The sequence below is a fragment of the Acomys minous genome, assembly GCF_964271855.1.
Source record: "Acomys minous genome assembly, chromosome: 1".
Lineage (NCBI taxonomy): Eukaryota > Metazoa > Chordata > Mammalia > Rodentia > Muridae > Acomys > Acomys minous.
This window is the reverse complement of record NC_140483.1, coordinates 158,087,780-158,112,643: the sequence shown is the minus strand read 5'-3', so window position 1 is coordinate 158,112,643 and position 24,864 is coordinate 158,087,780. Positions and strand designations below refer to the sequence as shown.

Here is a 24,864-nt window from a genome sequence, read left to right as displayed (position 1 = left end):
TCCTGAACCTCACAAAGGTCCACTAGTCAGGATATATATCCTCTTTCCTCCAGTCCTCAGCATGTGTTGTCCCTCATGGTGCAACTGCATTATCTTGCCCCATCCTTATTTTTTTTTAATTGATTGCTATCCATCCTTGGTGTCTCAGGCTCATTGTTGCACAGTTTTTGTGGGACCCTTAGACCCACTGATATTGTTATGTCTGCCTCAAGCACATGCTATGTCACACCCAGGAAACAGCTGGATGCCCAGAATAAATCAGATACCAGTGGAACACTTTACATGAGTAAATGGGCCACCTGGGACTACAGACCTTCTCTATTCCTTTTATGGGCTCCTTACATTTTTAAGCCATGCCTTTTGCAACTTTTATTATACTATATGTATTACCAATTGTTGCTGCTTACCCTATACTTTGTAATAGTAGGTATTTCAGACTAATTACTGAGTTTATTTTTCATGCAAACTTAATTATCTGGAGATAGGTAACCCCATTTTTAATAAGAAAATGGACAACTGAAGTTAAGAGACCAAAGAAAACCAAAAAGCCAAAGAAACAAACAAAAACCCAAAATCTCCCAGCTGATGTTCTGCTGCAGGGCCTTCGGATTCCAGACAAACCTTTTTACATGTAGCTTGTGATTTCTGCAAAGGGTACTGAGAAAGACAGGTGGGAGGAAAACTTGACTCCTATCAAGCAGCTGTTGCAACTTCCTCCTTCACTATAGCTGAAAAAAAAAAAAACCAAAGTTTCATGCTGTTATCAGAGAATGATTAGTGTGCATCAGTGGGGGGCTTGTCACTGCCTGGGCTCTGAGTCATACATTCGCACCTCTCGATGAGTGGCACAGACCTTTCCTGGTGTCTATTAACAGCAAGCCATGTCAGCATCTGTTCCCAGCTGCCCTGCCTAACGCTCACTCCATGTGGTGCACAGGCTGACGAGGCTAAATGGCACCCAGATGAAGCATTTGCACCTGACCAGTCAGGTGATAGGGACTGAAGCTGCCCTCAGGCTGCTGGAGTCTGGCTGACTACATTTTGAAATCCAAATTTTCCATTCGGGAAAGGAGCAGAATTTCTGTATGAGAGCTAGAACCACACTTAGAAATGTTTAGACAGCGTCTGGACTTTGGCAAAGACATCAAGTTACAGAGAAGGTAAGGCAGATCTAGATCATCCTTAATCTAGTGCCTGCCATGTAGTAAGTATGCAAATATTTAATGAATGAATGAACAGTGAGTGTGTTTTCAAGTTTGCAGAACACATTTGAATATATCAAGTGTTGTATTTTTATGACAATCTAGAGCTGAAAGTAAGACACATATAGTTCCTATTTTATAGGAGAGAGGACAGAGGGTCAGAGGAGCATTTACAGAGCAAATGCATATGACTTTTAGAGATGGACAACACTGAGTTCAAGGTTTTCTTTTCTTCTCTTTTTTTTTTTTTTTTTTTTTTTTTTTTTTTTTTTTTTAGTTCAAGGTTTTCATAGCCTCAAATTACAAGGATGATTGCCTCAGCTCCTTGTGTTGCTGTAACACAACTTATAGGCCAGATACTTTTTAAAGAATAGAAATGTTTGTCATAATTCCAGAGATATGCGGTCCATGATCAAAGTACCATCAGGGTCAACTTCTGCTGGAAGCTCAGTCTTTGTTCCCAAGACGATGTTTTAAAGATTATGTCCTCTGAAAGGGTGGAAAGTTACAACTTCATATACACATTGGGGGTGGGGGGGGTGGTCGCAGGGCATGAATCCTCCCATTAGGGCATCTGATTCCATTTGCATTGTCACAACCCTCAGAATACCATCACCTCCTGAAGGCCCTATACATAAAGCATGCTACCTGGATGTCTGTCAACATGCATTGTGGGATACATTACAAACAAACTTGCGTATGTTATAAGTTATAATGTCCTTTCAAGGAGAGAAGGGCGCAGAGACATGAGAAAGAAAGCCTTGAAACATTAGGGGCAGATACTGGATCCTGAAGTTCCAAGCCATGAAGACAGTGGAAGCTAAGCATGGTCAGGGGCTCTCTGGAGTTATGAAGAAGCAAAGAATTGCCGCCATATGGTGTTGGGTGACCATGGCTCTGCCAACATCTCTGTCTCCTTTGACTTAAAATCTCCAGACCTGGGACACAGTTTTCCCAGTTTGCCCAGTTGGTGATGTTTGGTATGCAGCTCAAGTGAAGAAACAGTGTTTTCAACCTTTATTCCTATGGCAGTTGATAGTATTTTGGACCACATGCACCTAGGGGCCAGGGTGGGGATTGTAGAGAACAAACAGGCTTTTCTTGTTCGTCTTCCTCTAAGTCACGGGGAAAATGAACACTGGTGTTTACTGGCTTAACTGCTATGGGAGTTTTCATCTGCGTTAACAACAATTTGTTGGTGCTTAACTGTGGCATAAAAAACTCTAGTGGATATGTGTGCACAACCTTCCCTTGCCTGAGTGACCAGGGAAAATGGCAAATATCCCCTAAAAGCTACTCCCAGCAGCTGCCCAATGGAAGGGAAAAGTCTATAGGTGACAAGGCTATTAGAAAATCAAAATCAACTGCATTGGGAAAAAATTATGACCCCATATGACCTACACTATACTTGGCATATAGGATGTGCCCAGAAAATCATTAATGGAGGAGTTAGTGTTGATAGTGTTGGTGGTTTTTATCAAGGACTAGATTCTTATGCAGATATCCTGGAATCCTGCTCCTATTCCTGTAATTCAGTTTACCTCTGTCCCTGGGGCAGCCATTGAACCCTTTATCCGCTCGTCTCAATGCTACTAGGGCAGCTCAGAAGTACAACAGAATACAACCCCAAAACCTAGACTAGGGCCAGATTGACCGATTAAGCCCTAAAGCTTATTAAAAAAAAAAAAAAGTTTGAAATTTGCAGGCAAATGGATGGAACTAGAAAAGATCATCCTAGGTGAGGTAACCTAGCCCCAGACAGACACCCACAGTATATACTCACTTACAAGTGGATATTAGCCCAACATAGAAGTCCTCTGAGAGACTCCACCCAGCAGGGGTTCAGGACAGATACTGGAGCTTGCAGCTGGACCTTAGGAGGAGATCTCAGAGTTGAATTAGAGAGTGGAGTGGCTGGGGTGACGATGGAAGAATGTGGGGGGGGTCAAAAGCTCCACAGGGAGACCACCAAGATGAGTGGATCTGGACCCAGGCAGCCTCCACAAACTGATGCACCAACCAAGGACAATGCATGCAGAGTACCTATACCCCCTGTTCATATGTAGCTGATGGACAGCTCATGCTCCATGTGTATGGGGAAGGGGGAGAGAAGGGACTGCCTCTGGCAGGGACTCTGGTACCTGCGATTTGATCACTACCCCTTAGAGGAGCAGCCTTGAGCACACACAGAGGATGGGGATGCAGGCTACCATGATGAGACCTGATAGACTGTGATCAAACGGTGGGGGAGGAGGCCCCCCATCAGAGGTCTAAGGGAGAGGAATAGGGTGGGAGAGGTAGGTAGGGTGGGAACCAGAAGATAGGAGTCAGGGGATAACAATCAGGATTATAATGTGAATAAATTACAATAGAAAGAAAGAAAGAAAGAAAGAAAGAAAGAAAGAAAGAAAGAAAGAATGCAGTGTTTGCCTGGAGCTCTTTTCCTCTCTGTGTTTAGTTGCTTCATTTCCTATGTGGATCTAATGGCTCCTCTTGGCTTAGCGAGAGTCCTGTGTAAGACCTTTGTGTCTTGTGTACAGCGTTTATGCAGAATTGATCTTTTTAAAAGCTAGCAGTCTGCTCATTTGTGGTCTCCAGGTCCCACAGAAAGGTAGCATCTTTTGCTTATTTTTTGCTTCTCTTTGTCTGTTGTCATTCTTTTATTTTCCATTCCATGTCTTTCATTTACCTCTTCCGTCCTTCTTAATGTTTCTCACCTTCTCATTTTCCCTGCCTCTTCTCTTTCCATGTATTTTCATGCTCATTTATTTCTCTCTTTCTCCTACTCTGTCTCTCCATTTTTTTCCAAGATATATATTATTTTATTAAATTGTTCTTGTTACATCCCTTGTCTCCTCCCGTTCTTCCCTCCCTCCCATTTTCCCCTTATTCCCCTCCCCTATGACAGTTCCTGAGGGGGATTTCCTCCCCCTATATATGCTCATAGATGAGACAAGCATGGGAGAACGGCAAAGTAGAAGGACCCAGAGGGTCCTAGAAACCTACAAGTAGAACATTATGATAGGCAGATTTGGGCCCAGGGGTCCCGCTCAAACTAAGGCACCAGCCAAGGACAATACAGGCTGTAAACTTTAAACCCCTACCAGATCTAGCCAATGGTCAGAACATTCTCCACAGTAGAGTGGAGAGTTGGATATGACTTTCTCACGTACTCTGGTGCCTCATATTTGACCATTTTCCCTGGAGGGGGAGACCTGGTGGCACTCAGAGGAAGGACAGCAGGTTACAAAGAAGAGACTTGTCTCTCCATTTTTATTTCTCTGTTCATATACTTTTTTCTGTCCCAGTTTGACTGTGTATATATCTCTATGTGTATGTCTCTCCCCCTGCTAGGCTGTCTGTCTGTCTTCCTATCTATTTTCTACTTCTCTTTATTCGTTTTGCTCCAGGTGACTACATGGCTATGCCTTAGTTTCTTTCCTTTCTTAGCCATTTCTCTATGCTTGTCTCCTTCCTTGTTCTCATTTTTCCCAGATCCCTTTTCCTTCTGTTTATATCTCCTCATTGCTCTTGCCTTTTCCAAATACCTCTGATTGTGTTGACATCTTAAAGCTTTGTGGTTTCCGAACATCTTCTACTCTTTCCATGGTTCAAATATGGCCAGTTTTCTAAGAACTTCATTTTATAACTATAAACCTTACTCCCCCCCCCCCATATAATTGTCACTTGACTCTATCCTAAGTTAGGAGCAATCACTCAATTCTGCTTATGTAATCTTCAGCATCCTTTCTTTTTTTTTTTTTTTTCCGAGACAGGTTTTCTCTGTGTAGCCTTGGCCATCCTGGACTCACTTTGTAGACCAGGCTGGCTTCGAACTCACAGCGATCCGCCTGCCTCTGCCTCCCGAGTGCTGGGATTAAAGGTGTGCGCCACCACGCCTGGCTCAGCATCCTTTCTATAGATATGAAGGGCCTAGAATGGGAGCACAGGGTTAGAGCAGGGAGTGGCCTGGTGCCCTTGGACAGAATCCTCACAAAAGTACAAGATTCTTGGAGCCTGAACTTCCTGATATTTTCTTCTTTGTTTCATTTAAAAACTTTTACCTAGCCCATATTCCATCAACTCTGTTTTGTGAACTATATAAGCATGAATAAATCCTAAATCCTTTTCTCAAAAAGCATACAGTTTCCCTAGTAGACAATGGAACTGGTAATGACAATTGATTATGTCATAGATTTACACAATGTACTCACAAGATAAAAGAATCCAATCTTGTGGGATCAGAAGGAAAGATCTGTAAAAGAGATAACAATGAGGTGAAGTGATAAGGACTTGTCCAAGGTCACTACTCCATCCCAGGTTATAGAACAGGGTTTGTACATATTAATTGGCCAATCAATAAACAGGTAAGATATATGTATATATGAATGAATGAATTTAATTAGTTTTCACCTTGTCTTGGAATTTCACCAGGAAAATAATTCAGAGAGAAGTATCTTACACAGAATAGAAAATGTGATTAGACAGTGCTCAGCATTGTAGATATTATATCATTTTAAACTTTAGATTTTTGGATTATAGATGTTGAATAAATCAAGTACATACAGTCTATACTGCTCCCCACCCCAAAACTCCTAAGTAGGAAATAATTCTGGTCACAAGCATTTTGGGTAATACTCAGCCTGGACATAGTGATCCATGCTCTGTTTTCTCAGCTGACTCTCCTCAGCCTCCAGATATGAACATTAGTGGCAGATGGCCTCAATCTTTTGTGTCTAGCCAGAGGGAACTGCCTCACTCAATGATGCTCACTTGCTAACCTCCAGACTACAGTTCTTGCAATGACCAGAGGGTGTAGGAATACCAGGGTCCAGATGCCTTATTATTACCTGATATGTCAATAAAAGACCTCCTCAGCCCCTGAGCTCCCCATGGGATCAACTGATGATTTACTGTGGGTCCCTGACCAAGTCCTGACAGTTTCCTTTTGCAGATGAATCTCCCAAGAGGAGTCCCCAATCCTCCCCCTGTGTTTAACTGCACTCCAGAATCCATTCTTATGATCACTGACCTAAGATTCAGTTTTCAAAGAATAAGAAACTAAAGGCTAAGCAACAGAAAAATATAAAGATAGGGTAAATATGGTCAAATAGTATGTTAGTCAGGGTTTGCTAGAGGAACAGATATATATATATATATATATATATATATATATATATATATACACAATAGAAACTTTTGTCTGTTTTGATAAATATATATATATATATATATATATATATATATATATATATATATATATATATACACACACATACATACATATATGGGATTTTAAAAAACGGCTTAACGCCTGTGGTCCAGCTAATCCAACAATGGATGTCTACCAATAGAAGGTCTAAGAGTCCAGTAGTTGTTGAATGCACGATGCTGGATATCTCAGCTGGTCTTCAGATAATGCCAGAATCCTGAAGAAGTAGTCTCTAACATCAATGAAAGAATAGACTTGCCACTGAGAGCAAGCAGGCAAAAAACAAGCTTCCTTCTTCCACATCATTTACATAGGCTGCCGGCAAAAGTGCAGTCCAGATTAAAAGTGCATATTCCCTCTCAAAAGATCTGGATTGTCAGGGCACAGTGGTGCACACCTGTAATCCCAGTACTCAGGGAGACAGAGGCAGGCAGATCTCTGTGAGTTTGAGGCTAGCCTAATTTACATAGCAAGTCCAGGACAGCCAAGGCTACAGAGAGAAACCCTGTCTCTTAACAGGAGGAAAGAAAGAAAGAAAGAAAGAAAGAAAGAAAGAAAGAAAGAAAGAAAGAAAGAAAGAAAAAGATCTGGATTAAAGTATACCTACATCAAAATCTGGATTAAAAGTTGGGCTGATCACTAAAAATAATTTAATTAAGAAAAAAACCTCCCACAGGTGTACCCAGCTGTGTGGGTGTTAGTTAATTCCAGATGTAGTCAAGGTGATAACAAAAAAGAGCCATCACAAATAAATATCTAGAGAAAAGATTGTGAAAAATCTTGAGGGCCAAGAAATCTACTTAGGTGCCCTTCTGGAAGTACCAAAGAGTTATTGAACAGAAGAATATCCTATTAGAGTTGGGACTTACCAAATTCACTGCCAACCATTATAAAAATCAAACTGAAGGGATTAAGATTAGAAAATAAAATGAATTTGGAAGCCCAATCTGGAAACTTCAGGCTTGAAGGAAGAAGGAATGAGAGACGCCATTGCTAGTATCTGTCACCAGCTCTTTCTGCTCTTTGGTTTGCTTTAATGCTATTCTGGGATCCATGAGCCACATTAGGTGAGAAGACACAGCCTTTTCCCACCGCCAGTGGGGCACTCTTATGAATCACTGCATCTGTAGCAGACATGTGTAACCCCATGCAAGCAGTCACTTCTATGGAGCTCCTTATTCATAAAATAGCAAGCGCAACTTTCGGGTATATTGCCCATATTATAGACCCATCTTATGGAATCCCATCATATTAAGTCTATAAACAGTATCTTTGAGGAACCCCATTTGGAGAGATTTCCATGCCATTCCCAGGAGTAGTTGTTGACAGATTGACCAGTATGAGCTGCATGCAATGGTTTGAGAACAATGCTCTTTGGTCTCCTAGGGCCAGAGTCGTGAGTTTCTGTGTGGAGCTCTTATTTACAGCTTGTGTAATTTGGGAATAAGTACTATAATATTTGTTGCCTCAATTTTATAAATTGAGGTCAGAATAATAACATTTGAATCCTAGGGCTGCTGTACAGAGTTTTTAGAACTCATACAAACATATGCCCAAGTGCAGAGTTTTGTACTAGATGGAGGTTGAGACCACCAGGTGGAACTTCATACAAATGTTGTTTCTGTTACACTGTAAGACGGTGGTCCTTAGGAAAGAAAATTCACATTTCTAACACACAGCTTCTCTATTGGTAAAATGGAAATCTTATAACCAACCACCTTCCATAATTATGAGGGTAAATGAAATAATATATAAAGATGCAAATTTCCTTTTCTTTATCACAACAGGATATAAGTAGTACACTCTTCACTGTTTACCCCTTTAATCTTTTATTTACATTATTTTCCTAATTGTAACAACATAATGACTTCCAATGTGTGGAATTTACATTAATTAATCAAAACAAACTGATGCAGCTATCCCAGAGGTTTAACCATCCCTTTTTTCTCCAAGGGAAGAAGCGATGCTGTCCACATACTTTGAAAGCATCAATGACCTGCTGTCCTCCTTTGGTCCAGTCCGTGACTGCTCAAGAAACAATGGGGGCTGCACTCGCAACTTCAAGTGTGTGTCTGACCGCCAGGTGGACTCCTCAGGATGTGTGGTGAGTGCTCACTGGGCCAAGAGCTTTCATATACTTAGGGGGGGAGCGGGGGACCCTCTGTACAAGGGGAAGTGAATCACACTGCTTAAAGCAGCATTTCTCTGTGGGTCACAACCCATTTAGAGGTTGAATGACTCTTTCACAGAGGGCTCCTAACACCATCAGAAAACACAGATATATTCATTATGACATGTAATAATAGCAAAGTTACAGTTATGAAGTAGCAACAAAAAATAATTTTCTGTTTGGGAGCCACCACAATATGAGAAATTGCATTAAAGGGTTGCAGCATTCGGAAGTTTGAGAATTACTGGGTTAAAGCTACTGCCTCTGTGTCCTTCCAAATACTAGGCTGCTGGGGTCTCCTTGCCTGCGAAGGAATTTTTAGAAAAATATGATGAGATAGTATAAATTAAGTGTCCAACTTGAAAGGCTCTAGATTCTAGAAGCTTATAGTGCTTTTGGAATTAAAGATTTTGCAGTGAAAACAGTACCCAGTATAGGTTCTTTGGTGTAGTCTAGAAGATATTGCCATTGAGACCCAATGTTGGTAATAGACTTCCTTTGGAAATTGGTATTTGAAATATCTTTGAAAGCATGGATCAATTGGGATTAAGAAAATTGTGCAGATATCCAAAACAAAGGATTAGGGTAAAGGAAGGAAACCTTTTCTTTAGTGGGATGTAGTGTAAAATAAGGACACAGGAGAAAATAAGGGAAGTTCCTTGTCACCTAAGAAAATGCATTTCCAAGTTGATGGGGTTTTTTTGTTGTTGTTGTGTTGTTTTGTTTTGTTTTGGCTTTTTTGTAAGAATGGCTAAGGATAGTAGTTCAAATTTGAGTTTCTAAGCTACAACTATTGAGCAGGTTATGTCTCATGAATTTGAAGTTTTAACAAGTGAATGTGTGTGCATGTATACATGTGTGTGTTGAAGTGGAGGAGTTCAAACATATGCTTGGGAAGCATTGCCTTTGCAGACAGGCTCAGCCCGGCATCCAGTGCTCTTCACTTGGCTCCTTCCCAACCCCTCCATGCACATCCCACACCACTTGACTTCATTCTACTCTCGAGCCAAATGGACCTGATTAGATGCTATTCTTTGAACATGCTGCTTGTTTAATGCTTCGTGCCCTTCACTTACAGTCAATTTCTCTGCCAGCCCTTGGAGCAAATAACTGGACATGCTTTCAGACTTTTGTTTTTTTGGAAGGCATCACCTTCCCACACAGGAAGTGGTAGTGGTCTTCCTATTGTCTGTACCTACCTTTCCTACATCGCATGGAATATTTTATAGTAGACTGCTGCTGCAGGTTTGTCTCAACCAATAAGCTGAAGGAGAACCCAGGAAATATGTTGACTGAATTCAATACATTAGCAATATATATCTTAGAAAGAACAGAAAGTAGAAGAGAGCAGGGCCAATGTTGGGAGTGGGAGTCATTAAAATTAAAAAAAAAAAATCTCTAAAGCAGTGGTGAAATAGCCTAAGTTTAGGAGACCAATAAAAGAAACTTTTAAAATATGAGAGGCTACAACGAAGCTGTAGTTTATAATTAGAGGTCAACACGTCTTTAGAGGTGGGTGGAGAGTTCAATCATTTTAGTTTTCAGGCTTATAAGTGACAGAAAGTTGACACAGAGTAGTTCAGAAGAAATGGAGAAACTCATTGTCATAGGTGATGTTCAGGCACACTTTGCTTTAGAGGCTCAAACAACTTGGGTTAGAATCATACCCTTTACTTCCTAGCACTGCTTTTTTCCATATTATGTCACTCTATTACCAGCAACAGCTTCTCTACTCTCCGTTCTGTGGGACGATGGCTCTAAAGAAAGACCTTAGATTATCTCATTGGACAATTTGAGTCTCACCCCAGCTCTTCACCAAAGAGACCTCCTGTGGTTAAGGGTCTGGACCAGATTCATGTGTAAATGAGTCACATGGATAATTTTGACCAAGAGGCTTTCAAAGCATGTAGCCCAGATAGGTATAGACATAGAAAACCAAGGAAATTCAAGTCCCAGACTCTGGAAGAGTAGTTGTGGGTGCTGTGTAAGCCAATGTACTAGCAGTCTGACTCAGAATACTGTAGTCATCCCTTCAGTCTTCATACCGGAAAAATGAGACCCAGTGAGGGAGAGGAAGATTTGCTCACATTGCAGAGCCAATAGTGGACAAACAATTCCAGTGAATTTTCCAAATTTGTGTCTCCAAAGCACGATTGTGGCTTGTATGCAGAGCTTATCATTTCTCATTCTTCAAATACTTAAGCTCCTTCTTCATTCGGGTTCATGTCCTTGAGAAATAAAATTCAGAGTGCAGAAATGGGGGTGGGGCCTCCATGAATGTTGTGTGCTGTGGTGTGCATGTCTAGGAGTGGGGTGTCTCTCTTTCCTCTCATCAACAAAAACTGAAAAAAATAAGGCGAGATAAGAAGAAAATTCAATAGCCTGATAAGTTTTGGAGGATTTCCCCCCTGGACTAAGAAGATACTCTGAAAACTCTTGGCACAGTGGATGCTAGGAAACTCTGCTGCACTGCATAGGCATCCTTTAAAGGCTTAAAACTTGTTTTATTTCTCATGCCTCTCCTCATAAGAAACATTCATCTGATATAAAAATAATCATATCTTATTGTGTGTGTGTGTGTGTGTGTGTGTGTGTTCATATGTGTGAAGGTGCAAATGTGTGTGCTATTATGAAGATGCCAGAGAACCACCTCTAGTGTTATTGCTCAAGTTCACCTATCTCTTCATCTTCTTTTGAGGTAGGATCACTGACTGGCCAGAGGCTCCTAGGCTGGCCAGCAAGCCCCTATCTCCTACAACACTGGGATCACAAGCAACAATGCATTCTCTTTCTTTCTTCCCTTCTTCCTTCCTCTCTTCCTTCCTTTCTTTTCTTCCTTCCTTCTTTCTTTTCTATTCATTTTCTCAAAAATGTAGTGCCTGGAAATCAAATTAAGTTCCTCGTACTTGAAACATTTGCTGACTGGGCTGTCTCCCCAGCCCTGATATACTTTGTATTAAAACAAACAAACCATCTCTTACAACTAATGAGCAACATGGGTTCCCCCATGTGTCAATACATGAGTCTATGGGGGAATAGAGGGACTTCCTATGGTCTTGTCACCAGGTGGCAGGTTAGAGGATCATGACCACATCTTCAGCATCATTCCCAGAGCTAATAACATTTGGACTTGTTTTCCTGCCAAGCTGAGGGGAGTTGAGCTGAGTAAGATGAATTTTGGTCATAATTTGATCATTGGATAGCTGTGGAATCAACAATGGTCTCTCAGTTTCTTAATACTTACAAATGAAAACAATAGTTTTTGAATGCACAGATTTTTCTGCAGGAAAAAAGAACACAGCAGAGCGTGGAGAGATGATGCGATGCTTTCCATGCAAGTAAAAGGACCAGAGTTCTTGTCCCCAGAAGAAACATAAATGCTGGATGAGGCCTATCTGTAATTATAGCCTCAGAAAGGAGACAAATGAGATCCCTGGAGCAAGCTGGCTACCAAGAGTAGCTGTATCAGGAAGCTCTGAGTTTGACCAAGAGACCCTGCCTCAAAAAAAGAGTTTTTTTAAAAAAATAGAGGAATATTACTGATATCAGCCTTGGTCCCCCCACATTCACAAGCATACATGTGCAAATGCATCTACTCACATGTGTGCTCAACATATGCAAACATGAGTATGTACATATACACATACTATATACTCAAATACATGATAAAAAGAAAAAATAAATTATTCAATGGATGATGATTTGGGATTTGCACAATATCATTTCTGTATGAGACATGCTATATTAATAATGTTTAATATATATTAATATATATATGATATTGGAGCCATACAAATTTATGAGCACCTGAATTGAGGAGAGCCCTCTATGATATTTCTGCAACTGAATATCATTTTTACTTCCTATACATATTGAGAGTAGAGAGTAGAAAATTAATTCTAGTCATGTCTGGTTTTGTTTTTGCTTTTGCTTTTTACCTCCCACTTTTATCCAAGAATTCATGGGGAGTCAAGATGATGTGTGGGTCTGTGCCATCACCTCTGGTTGCTGCCTATTATTTCTTCTGTCCCTATCCATCTTTCTCTTTCATTTCTGGTACATATAAGAACCTCTTGTTCTCCCCTGAATCATAGGTGTGTGATTTATTCTGGTATCTACTTTTTGGTGTTCTTCATCTTACCATGAGGTCATATAAGACCTATCCACATCTCTCCATCTAATAGCTTTCCTTACCCTGCTAATGCATAAGAAATGTCTATATATCCACTAGTTTTATATGTCATCCTTATCTGAGAAAGGTTGTCCAAAGCTCTCTTGTTCTATACTTGCCATGAAGGCATTTGTAGTAAGCAGTTTTCATAAAAGTGAATGCAATGGCAAGTCCTGCCACTAATGAGAAAGGTCCAAGTCTACCACTCACCCAGAATGGCAAGTAAAGCACACAGCCCTCAGCCCCACCTGGTGTGTGTGTGTGTGTGTGTGTGTGTGTGTGTGTGTGTGTGTGTGTTCACAGTTCAAGTCCAGGCCTTGTGTCTGCTAGGTGAGAACCTCACCACTGGGGGATAATCCCCTCAGTGCACTTGATTATATAACAGCCCTTCATCCTCTTTATCCACTTATGTGATTAACCTGATAGGAACAGAGCATCAAGTCCCATTTCAGGAGAATTGCTAGCAATTACACGGTTCCCTTATTGACTTTCAACATTCTTTCTCAGCTCACATAATCTGTACTTCTTCATAGTGATTTGGAGGAAGACTGCTTCTATAATGCAGCACAGCTCCTTTTCTTGCTTTCTTGTCTCATTTGGCATTATGATTGTTATTAGTAGTAGTGTTGATATATTTGAAACTCAGTAACACACAGTGACCTTGAGTTGTGACCTGTGACCATCAGATGGGCAGAAAAATATATCCTTCTAACAATGAATACACAGTAATTCTTAAAACCAATGAGTGTAATATGTTATCTTACCTCACAACAAAAAGGGAGTTTGAATATGGAATTAACATTAGTGATTAACTGACTGACCCTCAGAGGTGGTTTTTATCATGGATTCTCAGGGCATACCCAGTGCAACTGCAGAGGAATCCTGATATAAGGGAGAGGATCACTAGCCTATAAAATGGTAATATAATTAATTTGTGTTATTTTAAGTTACCAAGTTGTGATACTAAATCACACTAGAAATACAATATTACTATAGTATGAAAATAGTAGGGAGGTTTAATGGAGTAGATAAGATATAAAGCCATGTATCTTTTTGTTATTGTCTAACACTTGTGGAGAATCCTTACCTCTAGAACAGGCATGGAAGAAGTAATAAATAATGAAATACTGGGAGGGGAAGAAAGCCTAAAGTTGAAATATCACAAATCTGACAAGCATTATCAGCAAGGCATAGGTTTAAATGCAAGCTGTGGGGTCTGTTGAATGTGTGGCAGCATTTAACTTTAGACAAAATAGGCAACTAAAACAAAGAAAGCACCTAATGCTTTCATCATGGCCAAGTCTTCCATCACCATCTAGGAGTGGCCATTGCTCCGAGAAACACTCATGTACTCTGTGTCTTTGAGTTGTCTCAGTTTTTTCTTAGCATAAGGAAGACACCTCAGGACTGACCCAATACCAGTCAATCAAAATCCATCATCCTTATGTCACAAACCGCTAACTGGGGTAACTTTGCTATATTTGGATAAAAATCACCAACAAGCAGAGGAAAACGTTTTCAATGTTGACATCCCTGAGCACCTGAGTGCCGACGGCTTTCAAATCTCTGGGGCTTTAACTCTAAGACCTGAGAAGTAGAAATTTATGAGTTCAGGCTTTTAAAGATAGAGACTGCCAGCTCTAGGCACTCAAGTTAGAGCAAGCTCTGAGTCTTTAATGCCAGCAGCTAATGCTGCAGCCCTGGGATTTGGTGATCAGGTCCTTGACACTTACCAGGGGCTAGGAGGAGAGCTCCTAAGAATGGATGAAATGACTTTTGGTTCTGAGTCCTTCTCAGCTCTCTGGAACTCCCCCAGTTACCTGATCTTACTGTTTCCACTCTATTTTTTTCTAATTAATATTTTAAATTAACATGCAAAGTAATGGGTTCACTATGTCATCATAACCTTTTACCTTTGTAATCCTTAAACTGTCCTTCATAGGCTTTTCAGCCTCTGCTGAAAACTATTCTCTACTACTCTTCATTTGCTTTTTAGCTGCCAAATGAGGTGAAGGCTCATAACACTGAGAGTCCCAGAGGTGTATACTCATGTCTCAGCTGTCTTCAAACTTCTATTGCTGTCAGGAGCCTCAGTCTAGGAGCCCAGGATTTTGTCTGCTTTTTTTTTTTTTACTTTTTTCTCCTTTATTAATTTATTCTTGTTACATCTCAATGGTTATCCCATCCCTTGTATCCTCCTATTCTTCCCTCCCTCCCATTTCCCCTTATTCCCCTCCCCTATGACTGTTCCTGAGGGGGATTACCTCCCCCTGTATATGTTCATAGGGTATCAAGTCTCTTCTTGGTAGCCTGCTGTCCTTCCTCTGAGTACCACCAGGTCTCCCCCTCCAGGGGACATGGTCAAAGGTGAGGCACCAGAGTATGTATGAAAGTAATATCCCACTCTCCACTCTACTGTGGAGAGTGTTCTGTGCATTGTCTAGATCTGGGAATGTCACACATTCAGCCTGTTCTCAGCCCATGGTAAAGGCTACACATAGGTGAATAGAAATGACAACATGAGCACTCTAGCTATGGTTGAGGAGAAAGAAGAGCCAGAGGTGTCAAGAAAGGTCCAGACAGAACATGGTCAGCAGCATAGACTGGGTCATGAGAGGAGAGAGAGAGGAGGGGAGAGGAAAAGAAGAAAGAGAGGGGACCAGGAGCCAAGAGCAGAGGACTGGAGAGGAACCAGAGGAAAAAAACCAAGAGGCAAAGAGAGCACATGAGAAGGAACCACATAAGCACATAGTCAGCATGCCTGAGTTATGCAGGTATCAGATGCTGGGCTGTTGGGGTTTAGGGTAGGGACAGAGAAGTGCTGGGAGATACTGAGTAAGACTTGTCCCAGGTTTCTTTGGATCTAACAGTAAGTAATGAAGACTGCGCAGAATAGGGATTTTTTAACTTATTGTTTAATTTTATGAATGTGTATATGGGGCACTGAAAGTATATATGTACCATGTGAATATAGGTGCACATGTAAGCCAGAAGAGAATTGCAGGTGATATGAGCTGTCTTATGTGGGTGGTAGGAATAGAACCAGGGCCTTCTTAACCAATGAGCCATCTCTCCTGACATAAACTTTGATGGCTCCTAGTGTTTTTTGTTTGTTTGTTTGTTTGGTTGGTTGGTTGGTTGGTTGGTTGGTTGATTGGTTAGTTGGTTGAGGTGGTGGGCATTTCTGTTGTTGAGTGTTTGAATACACACACACACACACACACACACACACACACACACACACATATATATTTATAGAGAGAGAGAGAGAATGAGAGAAAGAGAGACAGACAGACAAACAGACAGAGACAGAGAGACAGATAGAGGGAGAGAGACAGAGAGATAGAAAGGGAGAGAGACAAAAAAAAATGTGTCACTGTACTAAATAACAGCCCCTTAGATTAGCCTGCAAAGAGCAAAACAAATCCTATTATATAGACAAAAGACCATTGCCTGCTTCTGCACATAACTTATAATACATAAGAGGGACATAGTGTTGGTTTTATACAGCTTCTGTTTCTACCAGTCACATGCCTCATAGAAGTACCTACTTCAAACTTCTTGCAGAGTAACCAGGAAGATGTTCCTTCTCTTATCCTGCATGAATAAAGCTATAAGACACATGGTTTTATGCAGAGATCATCTGTAGAGGTTTAGTATGGACCCTGTGAAGCCTACTAGAGCTTGTTTAACTTGTTTGGCATAATGACTGGAGCAAGGCCTCCTGAATCAAAAGTAGCAGCTATGTTATTCCTCAGTGTGACCGTGAATTGTTTAAAGCAACCAGTCTATAACGAGGACATTGTGGCTAATGGGCATGGTATGGGGTTATATTTAGGGCTGAAAATGTAGCAGAGTTTGGAGACCTCTCATAGTCAATGTTCTATTACTATGAAGAGACACCATGACCAAAGCAATTCTTATAATGGAAAATATTTAATTTTGTCTTGCTTACAGTTCAGAGATTTAATCCATTGTCATCATACCATGGAGCATGGCGGCATGGTGGCATGGTGGCAGACATGGTGCTGGATAGGTACTGGTACTGAGAGCTCTACATCTGGCTCAGCAGACAGCTGGAGGAGAGAGACCCCTGAGCATTTGAAACCCCAGAGCCCATCCCCAGGGACACACTTCCTCCAATAAGACTATAACTACTCCCACAAGGCTACACTCCTATTTCCTGTCAAGTAGTGCCATTCCCTAATGATAAAGCATGTGAGCCTAAAAGGGACATTCTTAGTCAAACCACCACAAACCTCAACACCCAAAAGCACACCAAGTATCTTAATTATTGCTCTATTGCTGTAAATAGACACTACGACCAAGTCTATTTATATGAAAGAAAGCATTTAATTAGAGGTTTTATTACAGTTTCAGAGCATTAGTGTATCATCATGGCAGGAAGTATGATGGCGCACAGGCAGTCATAGTGCTGGAAAAGTAGTTGCGAGCTTTATATCCTGATGCACAGGCAGCGGGTAAAGACAGAAAGACACTGGGCTTAGGGTGAGCTTTTGGAAATGCACAGTCAACCTTAACACAGCAGGCCACGCTTTCTAATCCTTTCCAAACAGTTCCATTCAAATGCCCACAGAGGCCATTTTCATTTAAACCACAACATAAAACCTCCTGCAAATAGTTGTAACTCTAACTTGGAGGGAACTGAAGCCCTCTTCTGGCTTGTGTGCAAGCACAAGTACACACACACACACACACAGACACACAGACACACACAATTTTCAATACATTCACAAAGATATATGCATATAAATAAATAGGATGAATCTATTTTAAAAGGCAGTATCTTCATTTAGTAAAAAGAAAATACAGAAAAGTTCTTCTAATAAAGGCTAGCCATAGCATGAATATTCTCAACATTTTTAACTATGCTTACCTTCTAGGCAAATAACTTTAAAGACAGTTGGGTCCCTTTTATCTGTTTTACTCAGACTTGCTAAATTCCCAAATCATAGGTCAACTTAATTGTTCCAAGTATCTTTTATCATATAAAAAGTTACCTCAAAACATAATTATTTAAGATGTCTATTTTATTGTTTGCAATCCCACGTATCAGGAATGTATGAAGGATACAGGTAGATTGTCTCTGACAATAGATGTAATGTCTGGGCCAAAAGTTGATTTTTTTCAATAGGTCTCCTCATTTACTTGGCTGGTGTAAGAGATAAGCAGGAGACCATGTTTATGTTGATTTCATCTGAAGCAGTTTACTAAAAATCAAATGGCCTCTGCCTGTGGGTTGACTTTCTTACAGAACACAGGGTGGGCTTGCAGAAGGAACGTACTGAGATGGAGTACTCTAAGATCTCATGCAGAAGCTTCTCAGTCAACAACTTCAGTGGCCCCAAATATCATTTCCACCACATGATATTCAGCAAGTAGGTCACTGAAGTCATTCCAATAGCAGATGACTGGATCAAAAAACAGCAGATTCATTAGTGGCCAACTCACCTGTTGACATACAGTTGAATTACAGTCAAGAGCTACTGGCAGGAGAAAAGGCAACTGTAGAGCTCTTCGAAACAAAGCAGCCATCTACCTCAAACATGTAAACAGAAAGGCAAAGACCTGGAATGATGGAAAAACTATTCAAGTTCATGTAAAGAGGTGGAGACGGAATTTAGATGGGATTTCAAGACTCCTTTCACCCACTTGCGCCTTCCTGTAGTTAATGCCTTCCATTAGTGAAGACTTGTGAATTGCTGTAACCAAGCACCCAGTAAAGACAGCTTAAAAGAGAAAGATTAATTTGGCTTAAGGACTTAGAAAATTCAGTTCATCAAGGTGAGGAGGGCATGGCAGAACAGAGCAGTTTGCATCACAGCTGCCAAGAAACAGTGCAAAAATTGATAGAAGATGCCATAGCAATATATAGTGCATACAGACACTGACAAATGTATTCCACCTAGGTGATACCTCGTGCCTTTCCTTGACTCTCAATAATGCTATCATATTAGTAATCCACCAATAGAGCAGCCAATTGATTTGATGAGAGTCCTCCTGATCCATTTGTTTATGGAAGTGATCTCACAGACAAGTGTGCTTCACTGATCTCTTAAGCATTTATTAATCCAATCAAGTTGACAGTTGAGATTAAGTAGCAAAGTCTGCCTCTCATCGCCTTGATACTTACACATATTATCCCCTTAAACCTTAACATTCCACCCCTGGCCTCCCAAAAGGCTAATCTCTATCTCATAATACAAAAAGCAGTCAGTCCATGGCATGAGTCTCGGCAGTCTTCACAGTTTCAGCAGATTTCAAAAACCCAGAGTCAAAACCTCCTCTAAGATGCAAGACAAAATTTTGCCATAGACCTCTGTAGAAATATAAAAGAAAACTACATACTTCCAAAGTACAGCGGCACAGAGTAAATATCTCTTTCCCGGAAGGCATGGGAAAAGTTGCGAGGCAAAAGCAGAAGTAAAACGCATCAGAGCAAACAACACATGACGTGGCTCTGTGCCATGAGTCTGGTGTGATTTGAATATTGAGGTGTGTTCTGACAAGCTTTGAATGCCCTGCTCCCATGGATTTGCCATTTGCAGCACATACAGCCTCTCTTATACTCTGGCTTCACCTGTTGCCTCCAGCTTTTTCTGGTATTCTGGAGGCCAGCAACTGAGCTCTGAGTTCCCAGGTGGCTAAAATTGAAAAACCACTTTTTTTTTTTTTGAAAAACCACTTTTCTAGTCAGTTTTGCATAAGCAGGCTACTTTCACCTTGTCTTGTCAAAGGAAATTCTTTCAAATGTGGTGGTGGTTTTATTCCTTGGAGTCTACAGTGTAGCGTGGTTTGACCACTTCCAGAGTTGCCAACAACACACATGCCCCAGCCCAAATGTTGTTCTGTCATGCTGTTATATACTGTTGCTGTGTTGTCTTCAAAGCTCCTGTGTAAAATTAATCAGTCTATCACATTCGGGCTCAGCTTCACACAGTGTCTCAAGATAGTTACAAAACCTAGACAGAGCCTTCACCTGAATGTAGCAATGATGGACTCTTCCTTTAATTCCCAAGAATGTCCTTATGGCTCTTTGTAACCTCATTAGCACAGTCTGTATTTCACACTTCTTCTGCATTCTTGTCATTTGGCTTCCTACATCAAGTTCTGATTACAGCATTGTAGGCCAAACCTTTTAAAAATTCTTTCCACAAACCGGTTCTGAAGCTATAAGGACCCCATAGTTGAGTTTGCACACACACTAAAGTAATATTAACCCTAGTAGCCATTTTCTGCATTAGTTAATTTTCTCTTTTCTGTGACACATCTAATGTAAACAATCTAAAAATGAAAGAGACCAGCTGAAACATCCAGCCTCATGGACTGAACAACTACTGGATAGTTGGACTTTCTATCTGGGGACAGCCATTATTGGACTAAGCGGACCACAACCTGTGTAAGCCTCTCTAATAAATTCTCCTTTGATCTAAAAGAAAGGAAAAGAAAAAGATAGAGAATAAACTTATATGGGGTACATTATTTCAGAAGGGTTAGTTCATGCCTGAAATCACACCATGACACAGTGTGAAAGCTGAAAAAAGCAGACACAGAAGAGGAACAGAGCCAAAAGAGTAAGGCAAGACCATGACTCTAATGACCTGTTTTCTCCAACTTGGCCTGTCTTTTCACTTCTGCCAGGAAATCATCATATTATGAACATGTCAAGAGATAAATCAATTGATTCGGTCAGACCCCTTGTTATGTATTTCTTGTGGAAGTATACTCCCAGACACATTAGCATTTCTTTCTTTTGTTTAAAAGATTCACTTACTTTCTTTTATCTGTATGAATATTTTGCCTGCATGTCTATCTGTGCATCCTGTGTGTGGTAGTTAGTACCTGTGGAGGCCAGGAAAGGGTGTCAGATCTCCCTGGAGCTGGTGTTACAGGCAGAACAGTGTGAGCAATCATGTGAGGTGCTACAAATCAAACCTGGGTCCTCTGGAAGAACAGCCATTTCTTCAGTCTGTCCTGGGCATTTCTTAACTCATTCACGTGAGTGACCATAATTAACTGTCACATCTCCCTGTCGACGCCGTATCAGACCATTTACTCCACAGCGTTATCTGTATCCAGACTTATAAATGGAAGATGAGGTATAAAAACAAGAGTCTCGTTTCATTTAAGCTATTTCAGAAGACAGCGTAGAGTTCAGCAAGGCAGCCGTGCTGCCTTCAACAGGTCTCTTTAACTCTTGGTGTAAGAAGACTATGAGGTTAGTGTCGGTGCTGAGGAGAAGGGGACAGTGGGTGGAGGGAAATGGCGTGTACTCAGCACCTGACTTGCTCTGTGCTAACTCATTCGTATTCATGGCAGTCAGTTGTTTAAGACTGTCCTCCTAGAGGAGCAACACTGTGTCCACTTTTGAAAAAGAGAAATACTAGTGATGTGCAAGCAACCATCCATGCAGGGTCTGCATGCAACTGAGATTGTAAGTGCTTTGCCTTAGAACTGCTTAACCAGTTTCATTCTCACAGCGATCATGTGAACTAATTATTATTCCTGCCTTCTCTTTTCATGTGAGGGAAAGGAAATTATCTTTTAGGAAACTTGTCTGTGAAGAGAAACAAAGTGGGAAGAGAGATGAAAGGGGGAGTGACGCTGCATAGATTTGTGCACTTGTAGGATCCTGCGGAGTGATGGTCTCTTCTGGAGGTGTTTTCACCATCATTTCTCAGCCTACCTCTGAATGCCAGCCCCATTTCAAGCTCATTCCACACTCCCCATCCCTTACGAAGCACCAGTCACATTTTTTACCTCCCCTTTTCCATCTTTTTCTGTTTCTATTTTGACCTAAAACGCCATCTGGCCTCGCAGATAGCAGAAAAGACCAGAGGAGCCATGATTACCCAGAGATACAGGGGAGGCAGCAGGATGCTGTCTTTTTAAAGGCGATGTGAGTAAGGAGAAGAATGTTCATTTATTCTATGCCAGGCACCTTGTGATGCTGGTCAGAAGGAGGCAAACGCTGTCATCTTGTTCAATAAGGCGAAGAAAGTAGCTCTTCTCCATTCCTCATCATTTCCCACTTTTAATGGCTCAATTGGGCTGTAATTAAAGAGAAAAATTTAAGAGGGCAAAAAGACAAGCAGGAGGAATCATCAGAGTGAGAAATTGCTTTGGAGCATGGCCCAGGCACAGCTGACCACACTGTCTGCATGGGCCTCCCCTCCCCCTGAGCAAATATAGCGGAAGGGATGAGATTCCATGGGAGCTGGATGCTGGACAGTTGTCTCCTCTTCCCAGAACTGGACTTTGAATAGTTTAGTTCATCCCTCTACAGCTTTCCAACAAGAGTGTTGAAATCAGAGCACAGCCAGGAGGGCCTTGCCAACATCTAAAATGAGAGGAATGATGCTTGCCACATTTCCCGTTTTGGAAATTGTTAGAAAGATGCAAAGTCAGGAGGAAGGCATCTCTGTAGGAACTATTTCAGACATCTAGATGGAGTGTACTCATCAGACTGCTCTCTCTCATCTAACAGGTCCAAAAGTAGAGGATTCTCTGTGTGTTTTTACCAGGCTGATATTGCTAGTGGTGCTAATAAATCTATGAATAGATGCTGTGAATAGTATCAGTCCTGGACTGCTGTTGGTGCCCATAGAAAATGTTTAAGTGCTGATTGTATGCCAGGGTCTGGAGTAAGTGCTTGAGATGCACCATGCCGAACCTTCACTGTGATCTTATTCCAATCAAGTGCTATTATTACTCACAAGATATGCGTAAGAAGCAAAAAGCATGCCATGCTTGCCCAAATCCAACCAGCATGGTAAACGCGGAGCCAAAATTCAAATTCAACTCTTTCAGATTCCAAAGCCTGGAATGTTAATGCACAGAGGGCATCTTCCAGTGATGAGGATAGGTCCCCAGAAGTGAAACAAATGCCTTTCATGTCAGAGAGCATCTCTTTCCCTCTCAAAATCCATGATGCAGCCTTCTTCCTCTATAGTCAAGACAAATGAGTGTTTTGAAACAGTGAGTCTGTATGGAAATTGAAACTGCTCTGTCTTTGGTGCTTCAGTACAAGGCTCAAACTTAGGAATTGCTCTTCCCTCATTATTCATCACTTTGAATAGCTCCTTTGGAAGTTTCCAACTGAGCCTTTTCCTTTCAGGCTATTCAGGGGAAGAGTGGGGCAGAGTGGGGTTCCTGAGATTATAATGTGTGGCATTCTCATAAAACCCATGCACCTTTTTATGACATTAAATACGTTATTCTTCCTGTGACATTTGAAGCCTTGTCTGTTTTGTTGTTTTGTTTGTTTGTTTGTTTTGGGGGTTGTTTGTTTGCTTTCCTCTCTCTATTCCATTTTACTTCTCTGGGACCTGTTCTTTCTAAGTCTGGTGGTATTTCTGGAAAGCAAGTTTTATTCTGTGGAAGTAATTGTCTCATAACATCAGAGAGTAGACTGCCCTTCCAACATGATAGATTTTACCCTTTAATTCCTGGAAAAGGGGGTCTGGGAAATACACCATTATTGAAGGAAGGAAAAGGAACACATAGGCTGGATTAAGTACCTGTTGACAGTAATCATTATGAAAATTGCTTTAGGAAAGGCACCTCAGAGGCCAACCTGGGAAAGTGGCCAATGTGTTGGTAAGGCTTCTCTTGGCTTCAGAGTCCATGACTTTAGGATAAATGTTCTCAATGGGCAGTGGTTCTGGTGTAGAAAGGGTCTGAGAACAAAGGACAGGACAGGGGCTTCTCTCATGAGTTGGAGAGAAAACTACAGAAAGGATAGACTAGCCACTCAGGTTCTAACTGTGTGTTTTATGTACCCACCTTAATCATCTTTTCTCCTTTGGAGTGGCACCCCTGTTAGCATGCCTTGCAGCAGGTAGGGACCAAGGGATGTTGGGAGAACCTGAAACTGCTGGTTCTGGGTCTGAAACACAACAATTGGTATAGAATGTATAATTGTCCACTGTCACTCCTTCCTTCAGGAAGTCAGTCCAGTGTACATGCTCTGCCTTCTGAGAAACTGAGGCCAAAATCTTGCTCTGTTACTCTATAATGTGATCAGGGGGCAAATTACTTAAGACCTCTGAATCTGTTTTTCATTGAGTAAAACAGGCATCATAATACTTCCCTAAGTAAGTTAGTCTTAGTAATGACTTGGATAATGCATTCAGATACCCAGCACCTGGCTGTAAGCATTCAGGAAACACAGTTTCTCCTATAGGGATGATGGTGATGTTGGTGGTGGTGATGATGATGACCACTAAAATTGTTTAAGTGCTTGCTATGTTCCAGGCACCTGAGGTGACACAAGAAAGTTGACCTTGCTTAAATATATGCACCTACTAAAATGTAGAGCATGAAAATTTATGCCAAGCAGCTTAATACGAGAACTTGTCATTAAGCAGGGAAAATTTCTCATATCATTTATAATGGTTGCCTAATATTTCATGGAAGGAAAGGTAGCATTGATTGCACTGACATCTTAGGCACTTTGTTTCCAACATAGGAACCACATTATTCTCATCATTGTTGACAGGAGCTGCTCCTGGGCATTGAATCATTTCCTGAGAACAGATCCCAGCCCATTTCTAAGGACAATTTTCTATTGCTTCATGATTTAGGTGAAGGAGTCTCAGAGGTTTCCGCTCCACCCCAATTCTACAATGCTATGTTACAGCTAGTGTTCTAGTTTAGAGTCTTCTTCCCTTTCTGCCTTTATGTTGTCTTTCAAGGGCAGGCTACAGTGTTTGACCAAATAGGTCCCTAAGTAGGGAGTGATCAAAGGAAAGTGGCACTTTAGGGAGTGAAGCTCAGTGAAGTGAGAAGCAAAAGCAGGGGTGTACAGAGTCAATGAGGCAGAGGGTCTGCTTCTCTTGGAGATTATGGGGATGTTGTAAGCTGTGGATGCACAGCTCGATGGATGCTCCGAGCCCCTGTGAAGCCTGTCTCTCAGTCTAGAGGCAATGGATGCTGGTACTTGGATGGATGCCTTTTACTTGGCTCTGAAGTGAAAATCTAGAATAACTGCATTCATCTTAATTGTAATAATAGAATTTTTGTATTTGTGGAGTATTTTCCCCACCTGGTGTTCAGTTTCTTTGTATTTTAGGTATTTTTAAGTAAG

General features: G+C 41.2%; 1 protein-coding gene across 7 annotated transcripts in view; it reads left to right on the top strand.

Moving 5' to 3' along the window:
* ASTN2 (astrotactin 2) overlaps window positions 1–24,864 on the top strand; it is a 960,073-nt gene that overhangs the window by 547,186 nt on the left and 388,023 nt on the right. For all 7 annotated transcript variants that reach the window (XM_084779663.1, XM_084779662.1, XM_084779659.1 and 4 more), the window contains one exon: window positions 8,368–8,518. In XM_084779663.1, the coding sequence (XP_084635789.1) occupies window positions 8,368–8,518 (151 nt within the window). The remainder of the gene's footprint in view (window positions 1–8,367; window positions 8,519–24,864) is intronic.